Source organism: Urtica dioica, chromosome 1 (assembly GCF_054948205.1).
Source record: "Urtica dioica subsp. dioica isolate 48M chromosome 1, U.dioica_male_clone48M_v1_H2, whole genome shotgun sequence".
NCBI lineage: Eukaryota > Viridiplantae > Streptophyta > Magnoliopsida > Rosales > Urticaceae > Urtica > Urtica dioica.
Window position 1 is genome coordinate 9,847,404 of NC_142756.1, and position 11,424 is coordinate 9,858,827.

Consider the following 11,424-nt stretch of genomic DNA (forward strand, 5'->3'; position numbering starts at 1 on the left):
ATTAATGGGCTTCTTTAAGCATACTTTGAGCATCAATTTCTAATTCATAATATATCTGATTTGGCAAACGTATAACCAATATTATAATATTTTCCACAAAGAATAGTAATACGCAAGAATTACTCAATTCCATTGAGTGGATCCCACTCAAATGTTTGTCAAAAATCACCGGCCCACAAGATAATAAATACTTTTTATTATAAAAAATCACTAGCCCACAAGATAATAAATACTCTTTATCATCATCAACACTTGGAATTTAGAAGAAAGGTGTATGGACGTTTGTCAGGCTCAGGCCAAGAAATGGGATGTGGAGGTGAAAAGTTAGTGATCCATGAGAAGCTACTTGATGAAGAGAAACACATAGTTCCTGATATTGTGGTTGTTAATGAGGTAAACCTTTTCTCCACTGTTACCTCGATAAAGAAATTTGATATTCAGATTGTGCGATAAACACATAGTAAATTGACTGAGGATTTTGGGGAGCCATCAAGCCTAAACTTTGGAGTGTTTAGAATCAGAGGGAAGGATTTGTCAATTACCCCTAATGTGATTAATGAGAATCACAGTTCAGTTGTGCAAGATGTTGTTCCAAAAGAACCTCATCTGAACAAAGTTTTCATGTGCCTCATTGGAAGAGAGAGAACTTGTTGGATTGATTAGTACATGTCATCTACTGACTTGACAACCAAGTACTCTCTGCTATATGAAATTGCCATCGAAAAATGGTTCCCCACTCTACACAGGGGTACAGTTAGCAAAAGCACGGGTCAACTCTGGTTTGTTGTTGGCAATAAGAGCAAGGTGGATGTTGGGCTTATTATCTTTGATCAGATTACTGCTCATGCCACATCTGAGAAAGTGGATGACCTCATTGAGTTTCCTTCCCTCATTTATGAGCTGGTCTTAAGCAGTGTCCAAATTTAAAAATAGGTCATGATGCATTTTTTGGAGTGTCTTTGCGTTTCATTGCAGATCCGAAGTTGTTCACAAGAAAATATAGGAATGACACTGAGGGGGAACAGACTGCTCCAGTTGTTCAGGAAGATGCTTCACCATCTTTCCCTTCGTGCAAGTACATCATCTTCTCTCGCTGCTGCCATGAAAGATAGGATCATTAGGCAGCTTGAAGCAGATATTAATTTCAAGGCTTCTGAGATCAAAATGATTACTACTTCCATAATGCATATATCATTACTCCTACGTGACTTAATATACCCGGTTGAAGAAGTCCCAGCTGAAGAAGAAGAAGAAGAAAAAGACTGTGATCAAGCCGTTGCGTGAAGAATTATGTAATTTTTCTTTTTTATTTTCTCTTCACTATTTTCAGCATTTTTACTGTCAACCTAGAATGTTATATTTCTCTGCCTTGTCTTTTTTTGGCAAAAAGGGAGAGTATTTTGGTTGTTAGCTATTCTTTTGGGGTTGTGATAGTTTACTTATGCATGAACTGGTTAGAACTGTTATAGCTTACTTTGTTTGCTCGAAGCACTCTGCATACTGTCTGTTTGCCCGACACGCTTTGCGTAGTGTCTGTTTGCTTTGCCAAAAATGCCAAGGGGTGATTGTTTGTTTCTCTATGGCATGATTTAGTTTGGCAAAACAAATTCTGTCATTTTTGTTCAAGACAAGCTGCTAGAAGTTGTTCAAGAACCGGGTCACTTAAAGTCACTTCTCTCCAGCGCGAACTGAACTAAAAATATTTTGTTTTTAGTTCCAAAAATCATGGAGATAAGATCGGATTTGGTTTGCAGATCGTTTTGATTTGCATAATTTGTTTTATTGACTCTAATAAAACTCGCCTAGGGTTTCATTAGGTCGATTAACATTGTTTGGTCAAATTCACGTCGACCTTATCCTAAAACCAGTCTCTCTGCTAAGAGATCTTCATCGACAACTGGTTCAAGGAACTTGTTGCTACTGTACTTTATTTGTACGGAATTTTGTGAGTGTGTGTTTTGTGTTGATACGCTGAGAAGATCTTCAGGAGAGGATCATGCGATCTTTGGGATGAAGAGTCGCATGAAAGAGAGAACGGTTCACTGATCTAATGGGAGCTTAGATTGTCATCCATTAGAGAAGTCAAAGAAGCTAGACGTTTGAGAGGGAGTCTGAAAACCTAAGTCATGCATGTACCTTTGACTATTGAGATATTGAATCGCTTTTTATAACCAGACGTATCAATCTCACTGAGTAGGTGTTTTATCACCGAACAAGATTACTAATTTCGTGTTTCTTTTATTGCTTTATGTTTTTTTTGGTTATTTGATTGCTTACTTAATTTTTTTTATACCAGCAGATAGTTGTTCAAACCGATATAGTTTTTTTTAGGAAAAACCGATATATTTGAACGACCTTCTAAGTACACGTTTAGTCATTTCATTATTATATTTATTCGGAACTGTTTTCCCCAACCATAGACCATGAGATCTCAAACCTATCCTCACGAAAATCTCTTGAGATTGAGATGGAGGACTTAACACAAAATCACAAGCGAACTACGTATACACTATGTATCTCAATAGTGTTTCTCGGATTTATCAAGAAGAAATTTCTAGTTGCTTGTTATTCTATTTTTTTTTCTCAACAATTTGGTGAGAACAAGATGAGAAAATTTCTTGAAGGGTGCAAGATCTCTATCAATTTCAAAAGCTTGGCATAATAGCTAAGTCAATGAGACAAGTTAGCTTTAACGCCAAAAAAATCCCATCAACCAAAATAAATCACATTTACCTTGATAAAACAGTCTTTGTATATTCTTATCTTATCATATAGTCTTGTTCAATATGTTTGCAACATAATCAAGATCAAGAGCAGAGTCATGTCCAGGATGTCCACATTAACCGGTTCGATCTACTACTCTTTTCTATAGAGAAGTCTCAACATTTGAGTTTAACTATATAAGAAACAATCACGGATTGACATACGAATAATCTATATAAGCAAATTGAGTTTTCTTACTTATTAGCATACAGTTTATCAACATTCATACTATATTAATTACTCATTATTACTATCACACATCAACTTGTGGACATAAAACCCAACATGAAACAAATATGGGTCTGTTGGTTATTAGCAGATTCTTGTTGCTCAAAGACAAACCCACCATTATCGTATTTATAGAACAATAAGATGCCAGCTTGTCATAAGTTGTTAGTAAGAATTTTGCTAATGAGTTGTTAATATTGTAAGTCAAAGGCTGTAATAAAATTCATTCAAACAATAGCGCGCGCATATATATATATATATATATATATATATATATATATATATATATATATATATATATATATATATATATATTCATGAGCGGATCTGGAAGCATTTATTAGGGAGAGCTAATATGAAATAAAGCTTAGGGGGCGGACCAGCCCTAATATATCCCCCGTGAAATTAACACAAAAATTGGGCAAATGAAGTGGGAGGTGATTGAAATAACAATTAGATTGGTGAAATAACCAAAGTGAATAAAAAAAAAAAAAAAAAAACTATTGTATATATCTGTTGCCTATTTTAACTTTTTTCTTTGAAGAAAATATATACTCTTCAATATTACTGCCATCTTTTGCTCATAGGTTTTGCCGACGTAATAAAGTTATTAATAGCAGCAGCTCTTTTAATGCCTGAAAAACATTGGGTAAAAATTGTTGGATTATTAGATCAGAAGAATCAACAGAAATATATATGGATATAATTTGAAGTCTTTTTACTACGTACTTGATGATGAAACCTTGAAAGAGCCTTTCGATGTTGATGACAAGGTCGATGGGGTTTTCTCGGTTTTTCGAGCAGCAAATGAGGAAACTCTAGATGCTCTTTCAATCCTGTATGTGTGATTAATGATGGGGTTAAATTCACATGGTTCCATAAATGAGTGTAAATATTGAGTTTTGTTAAATGTTAATATTCCTTATGTGTAGAAAGTAGTTACGTATATTAACCCTTTTTTTTAGGAAAAAAACAATTATTTTAGCAGTATTCCATGTGTTTAATCGAAATGCACGGTTTCCAGAAATATCAGACATATATCTCCTTTACAAATATGATATATTATAAATATCACCATTTTCGTTTATTTTTTACAAAAAAAAAATTCAAACTCCCAAAATACCCTTAATGAAATAATTTTTTTATTTTCTATTCTGTATAAAAAAAATTAAATTAAATTTTTTTTTATAAAAAGTTAAAGATTTTTTTTATAAAGAAAGATTTTGATTTTTTTTTAATAAAGTAGTAAATAAATATTTATTCTATTAAGGGTATTTTGGGGAGTTCAAATTATTTTTTTGTAAAAAATAAACGAAAAAAGGTGATATTTGTAATATAACATTTTTTTAGGGGAGGTATATGTCATTTTTATTAAACAGAAGTGATATGTCTGATATTTCTAAAAATCGAAGGGATAAATCTCGCATTTCGATTAAACACGAGAGATACTCTTGATATTTTCCCTTAAAAATATCATGTTCACTATCACTAGGCTATTTCAAATATTTTGTGTAAAAATCAACAAAAAAAACTAGGTTTAAATGGCTGTTCCTTTTATTTTTTATTTTTATCTTTTTTCTTCAATGTGAATATAAATCACAAACATAAAACCTGAGGATTTTTGTTGTAGAATATAAAACACATGAGAGATTTGTGTCAAGTAAAACACAACAGGTTTGATTACTATATTATAATGTATAGCACACATTAATATAATATTGTGATATAGTGTAAAACAGGATGGGATAACTGAATGTTGAAGCATTACCTATTAGACTTGGGAGCTCCTGACTTTTCGATGGAAGGGTCGGTTGACTCTGTTCCGACAGAAAGATCACCATCAGAAATGTCACTCAACCTCTCCTCATAATCTGCATTGTTATTTTCTCCAAACCCTAATATCTCATGATCACCTGCCCGAGTGTTTTGGTCTGACTCGCTTGGGTTTTTGATCTCTTTCTCTTTAGCGCGAGGCTTGTCTTTCGCCGTTGAATAGTTTTGAGTTTTCTGAGGAGCTTCTGCTAAAGATTCTCTACTTGGAGAAGGAGAACTAAACATCGGTGATGATGAGCCTGAACCGCCCTTGTCGCCGCTAGGACTTGGATACACGTTTTTTAGTTCTTTGAGCAATTGTAGCCTCTCAATCTCTTCATCCTTCTTGGCAATGGTGTTTCTAAGAGTAGCTACCTGAAGGACCAATATAAATCTATTAATATTATCAAAAATTTAGGTAAATAGCCACTTAAAACGTTTAGAATTGCTATATAACCAACGTTTCATAAATTTTAGGTAAATAGCCATAAAATGACGTGGCCTTATAAATGAAAGTGGTTATTACCTAAAATTTACGTATTTAAATATATGAAAGTGACTATTTACTTAAAATTTACAAACCGTTAGCTATTTACCAATGTCAAACTATAAATGTGACTATTTAGTTAATGAACCCTAATAATATTCATATATATAATCTAGGGTATAGTGGCTATCTAGCTATATTAAATGTTAGAAAATTCGAAATAGCCAACGTATCGTTAATTTTTGGTAAACAACCTCATAAATCTATTTACGCAGAGTAAATTTTTAGTATATATTTGTAAATAACTTTGATTACGTCATATTTATTGTTATTTACGAAATATTTATGGCTATTTACGAAAAATTTACAAAACATTGGCTAAAATGTAAATGCTTATGTTTTGTGGTTTATATCGCTAAATATTTGTATAATCTATTTATTATACCAAAAATAAAATTTCTCATACAAAAAACCTGTTCAACCAATTCTTTGACATCCCGGCCCTCCTTATTCATACGCGCGGCACCAAGTTCAACACCAGAGACCCTTTCGGCGAACTTCAATGTACTTAAACTCTCGGAATAAGAGGTTGCATCGGGATTGAGCTGCACAAACATTAACGTTTTTGCTTGTCCTCCTAAAAAGCATGCGTATGAAATTTAGAGGATGTCGTGTGTGTGTAATATTCGTGTGGTCGAGAATATTATACCGCTCGAGGAATGTGACCCGGGGAAAAGAAATTACCTAGAGAGCTTTGGAGAACTTGAGTTAGCTTGCTGTTTCTGTAAGGCACATGAGAGCTCTTTTGAGACAGCGAAAAGATGACATCTCCGAGAGAAGACAGTGATTTGTTTATGTGCTGCGCTTCTTTGAGACGGTCTCCAACCACTTCTGAGCGGTCAACTCTTTCGCTTCCCGCGAGATCCACTAAGTGAAGGTTTCCGTGCAATGTCGTACCGTTCTTCAGGTCCTGTCCCCGGACATGAATCGTGACGCAACTACACAAGCAGAAATCTGTTAGATTTTTCATAATATTGTTTGAGAGGGATATATATATATATATATATATATATATATATATATATATATATATATATATATATATATATATATTAGTCATTTTACATGATTCTGGAAGAGCATGTCATAACTCAATTATTCAAATATTAAGGATGCATAGTCCAACTCACACCATGTCTTAAGAATTGTTTTTTAATTAAGAGATCTAAAGTGTCCGGATATTTAGTTGACCCTTGATTAAACACTGTAGTTATGCTGTAATACATTTTGCTTGTCATTGAAGTACAATCATCAAATGTCTTCAGAAATTATATCAATTTTAATATTTGTGTTTCTCATTTATTGGAATTATGAAATCAACTCTTTATATGAATAAAGAGGGAGGGAAAATGATTTATCTATAAGAATATCAAATTGTGCTCTAATGTTTTTTTTATCTTAATCAAAGTTGCATTGTTAAATCACATGCTATTGTGTAAACAAGGCGAACCTGTGAGAGCGACTGCTTCGTTCGTTTAGGGCAGTGGCTCCAACGGCTCTGTTCTTCAGCCCAACGTCCATCAAATCAATCACATCTCTGGTCGATCTAACGGCGTGCATTGTAGCATCCGGTACGGCCAATCCGTTGGGTGGATAGTTCGTCAAAATCGCTAGGGTGCTAAAAAAATCAAGGCAACAAACTTTTCTTCCGAGTTTAATAAAAAAATAGATTATATAAAAGGATATTTCTTCTGAGAATTGTCGTTGGACAGCAAGTCTCTAACTTGCTCGTTGTATATTTCGACCATCTGAACCCCGATCTCGTACGATATGGAGCTTCTTCTGTCCTGAGATATTCTAAAGAGATCGTTCAAGGCTCTGTAGTTCACTCCCCAATTTTCCTTGGAGGATGAATCCGGACCGGTCTGAGACATATCGAGCGAGATTTCATCGAGAATTTATTAGTAATAAGAACATCTTGAGAGTATGCAAAAGATGTAAAAGGTATTTTTATGTATATATACCATTGTGTAGGTTTTTCCTGAGCCAGTTTGGCCATACGCAAATATACAGACGTTATACCCGTCGAGAGCGGATCGTATGAATGGTTGTACATCGGAGAATACGTCGGCTGTCAAAAAAGTTCATAGGTTTTATCTTTGCCACTTGAAAAAAGAAAAGCTCAAAGCGAAATGACACAAACAAAAATGTATGAGAAGAAACCTTGTGTTGAAAGTGGACCGAATATTTTGTTGAATTTGAATAACTTTTGGCCTTCTTTTCCGGGCTTAGAGGGGTTTGCGGTGACTAACTCGCCATTCTCGTTGATGCTCTCTACAATCGTCTTCTTTTCCTTTTGTCCCGATATGAACGGCCTTATTCGACAATATACTCTAATGTTTCCTTGAAAAATGAAAATGAAAAATGATATGTCACAAGTAAAGATGATGGAGACGTGAAAACGACCAAAATAATTTTAAGTTGTGTCACCCTTGAGATCTTGAAGTTCGTTGAACATCTTCCGATTCTCAAGAAGAAGCAAATGGTAGTTTTGAGCCGCATCGACTAGCGGTTTTAGTTTTGGCCCTGAAGCACTCAAATGTATTACAATATATGTAATTAATGTAAATTTGAAAGAACAAATAAATATCAACTACTAATCAATACCTAAGCTGTTTAATTCCGTGGCATAGCTCGTTTTTGCTTCTTCGACTTCTTGTTTGACTGACTCAGAAGATAACCTCAACTCCTACAAGAAAAATATCAAGAATTCAAAGAATAAGATTTATGTATATGTAGTCGCCAGATTTTACATTCGGAGGGGGAAAATTTGTAAAAATATTATTCTAGGGGGAAAAGTGGAAAAGATATTATTCTAGTGGGGCAAATTAGAAAAACTCATATAATTTTGGGAAAAAAATATAAACAATTGATAAAAATTTAGAGGTTAAAATTATAATTTAAAAGTTAAGAAGGGCAATAATTGGACACCAACGTGCGTGTATATGTATATTATATATATATAGTGGCAGACTCAGATGTAGCTTTTACTTGAACCCCTTTTTTAAATTATGGGTCCTCCACGTTATATATATATATATATATATATATATATATATATATATATATATATATATATATATCTAGCTAGAGTTTAGTACCCGAAGGGCGTCCAATTGGGAGTCCATGAAACTACCGACAATATTTTCTTTCTTGATCCAATTCTGACATTTAATCTCTGAATTTTCCTCTAACTCCCTTATCTTATGCTTGGAATCGTCTAAAAGTCCCCCGAGTTTTCGCAAATTTTCTTCGAATTCGCTCTTGGCTTCATTTGCCTCTTTTTCGTATCCCGAGCAACGAAGCTCATAATTCCTTTTGGTCACATCTAATTCTTGCTTGACCGACGATATTTCAAGATCAACCTGTTCCTTCTCCTTCATCAACTTCTCGAAACTTTCGTCCTCCTCGATTGTCCCTCCTTTCTTTTCTTTATCACTATTATTATTACTCTTCTCATTCTGTGTGACACAAACAAATAATACAAAAAATAAATTATTGAAAAAAGAAGTAGTACCTACATGTTGTGTTTCCCAATGTGTACCTTCATTCTCATGATCTTAAGCTGATTCGCAAGAATAACCTGCAAAGACCGTACAAATCTTTCTCTTAGTAAAAATTATAGCTTAAATGTTCTGATTATAAGATTTTATTCTTTCTTATTTCAAGCTAATTTTTTATTACTTGTACCTCATTTTCTTCACTGGTCCCGGACGCAAGTTCTTCAAGAACTAGAAGCCTAGATTGATATTTTTCTTCGCGAGCCTTGAAAAGATTATTTTGCTACACCAAAAAAAAAAATGTACATATCAAAATTAAAACCAACAAAACCAACATTGACAATGACCACAAACATGAGCAAAATAATAATTTGTTGAAGCAATTTTACAGTTCTCAAGTGCTCTGCTTGAGTCGATATACGCCTTTCGATCTCTTGAACCACTTTTCTCAACAAACAAGCCACGCGCTGTCGAAGAATTAAAAAATTCATGAATACAAAGTCTTATTTAAATATTTAGTGCATAGTCAGATGGGACTCAGACTGAGGGATTTATCAGGGGCTAGTTTGAAACTTTTTCTTCTTAGCAGGGGCTATGAACATTTCTAATGTACCTAAGAAAAAAAAAATCAAATTATAATAAATAAATAAATAATATTCTTCAAAGGGGCTTAAACTTAACCATGGACCTTAGGAAGCTCCTGTGTTCGAATCCACATGAGGCTTGTGAATTTCATTTATTTTTTTTTATCTTTAAGCCCAAAATGATATTTGTTTTTCTTTTATGCCCCCTAAAATAATAAAATTTTATTCAATCTTGATTTTTTTTTTCCTATCATTTTGTGCCCCTCCCCACTTAAAATCCTTCCTCTGTCCCGTGCATATACTACGTAGTGACAATCAGCGACGGACCTACATAGGGCCCAGGGGGGTCACATGACCCCCCTCAATTTTTTTTTTGACATTTTTAGCCCATTTTTAAAAAAAATTTAAAAAAGTTGCCCTAAAAATTTACAAATTAGCCCCACTTGAGATTTTTTTTTTTCAAATTGGCCCCCCTGATTTTTTTTTTCAAATTTGCCCCCCTGATAAGTTTTTCTAGATCCGTCACTGGTGACAACAATCTCTCTAATATATATATATGTACATGTGGTATTTCACTGTTCTTCTTCTCGACGCTCTCGTCCAAGATTCCATTTACGACACTGAGAAGAGACTGCGTTGGAGCGTTCTGCAACAAAAGATGCTAAGGAAAATTAAATGCGCATTGAACAGAAGAGGCATTGGGAAAAGAAAGAAGAAAAAAAACACCAAGTTTTGTCTAAAACATATTTTCAGACTAATTATAAGGATGTTACATCTAAATTGTTGGATTTCATCATCTCCGCAATCTTTGAAGCCGGGAGATCAACGTACCGCCCTTGTTTCAGCTGAAACACCTCGTGGAATTTGTGACCCACATGATGAATTGACGCCGAGGGTTCTGAGAAAAGAGAAAGGAAATGGAATAGATTTAATGAATCAATGTGATTTTTTATTACTTTGTTTTTTTTATGTACCTGCCAAAACGGGGCTTTGTAATGAACGTTGATATTTGGACTCTGATAATATTTTCCTCTTCTCTTCGTCTGTTAATGGACACGGAAAGCTACGTGGAGAGCGAAAGCTACCAAAAACAAGGCTTTCGGGTTTTAGTGGGCTCTCGACTTCGTTGCCTTCGAATCTGTATCTGGTTTCTATGATTAGCTTGGAAGCTAGCTTTGAGTTTTGGTCTTCCATGGCTGAATTATTTATAATCGTCTGAAATCTGGATGTGAAGAGAGATTATTGTATATTGGCAACCAATTTCGCTAATCCTAAACTCCATGCAAAAGCCAATTAGTATTATATTTCGTCTTAACACTTTTGCGGACCTTACCAACGCAACTAGACGTGTGAAACAGAAGACATTGAACAAATCCAAATATGATATGAGAATGAACACAATTATTTATTTATATTCACATTTGCCACAAGAATGGAACTGCATACCTTTTGTTTTGGAGTAAATACAAAGCCGTCAAGATTTTTTTGTTTGAGAAAATACGCGAGCTAGTTATATTATTCCCAAACAATTATTAGTGACCCCCTTTCTTGGCATCGTTTGAATGCATTGCTATATAGCATTCTAAAATAATTGAGATGACAAATAAAATTTTATGTATATATACCTGGCATGCAATGGCAAAATCGGATATAGCCAATGTACGTTGATTTCCAGCTCAAGAAGCCATTATTTTCTTCTTTCATGAGATGGATAAATCATATATAATGAAAACCAGGCTATCTAGGTTTTGCAATTAGCTTTTTCAGTAAAAATAAAAATGGGTCAACACTGGAATCAACGCATTTTCGTGATTAGATAGGGAAAAATAATATTAAAAAAAAAAAAAAAAACTCGCGCTTAATGAGAGCAATTCCTTAAGAAGAATATGACAGCCAATATTAGGGAGCAAAAACTTCCAGACTTGCCTATCAATCTAATATGCTACATTTAAGCTCCATCATTAAATAATAATAATTATTACTTTTTGGA

General features: G+C 34.0%; 1 protein-coding gene across 1 annotated transcript; it reads right to left on the reverse strand.

Annotated features, from left to right (window-relative positions):
• Positions 1-3,555: 3,555 nt before the first annotated feature.
• LOC149407093 (kinesin-like protein KIN-14P) lies at positions 3,556-10,628 on the reverse strand. Its single transcript, XM_089618654.1, has 18 exons — positions 10,409-10,628; positions 10,208-10,332; positions 9,997-10,080; positions 9,240-9,317; positions 9,041-9,133; positions 8,895-8,933; positions 8,452-8,802; positions 7,958-8,039; positions 7,781-7,876; positions 7,514-7,693; positions 7,315-7,421; positions 7,037-7,215; positions 6,801-6,965; positions 6,035-6,288; positions 5,764-5,927; positions 4,760-5,178; positions 3,721-3,827; positions 3,556-3,626 (listed from the first exon to the last, which is right to left on the reverse strand). Exons 1-18 carry the CDS (start codon positions 10,626-10,628, stop codon positions 3,556-3,558), a joined length of 2,814 nt encoding a protein of 937 aa, XP_089474780.1.
• Between the last annotated feature and the right edge of the window lie 796 nt (positions 10,629-11,424).

Bases quoted from the DNA above. Each gene is read 5' to 3' on its own strand.
- LOC149407093 (XM_089618654.1), bottom strand. From the start codon at position 10,628: ATGGAAGACCAAAACTCAAAGCTAGCTTCCAAGCTAATCATAGAAACC. The intron at 7,694-7,780 runs GTGACACAACTT...TCATTTTTCAAG, and splicing joins CGAACTTCAAGATCTCAAGG to GAAACATTAGAGTATATTGT. The intron at 5,928-6,034 runs GTAATTTCTTTT...CATGCTTTTTAG, and splicing joins AGTTCTCCAAAGCTCTCTAG to GAGGACAAGCAAAAACGTTA.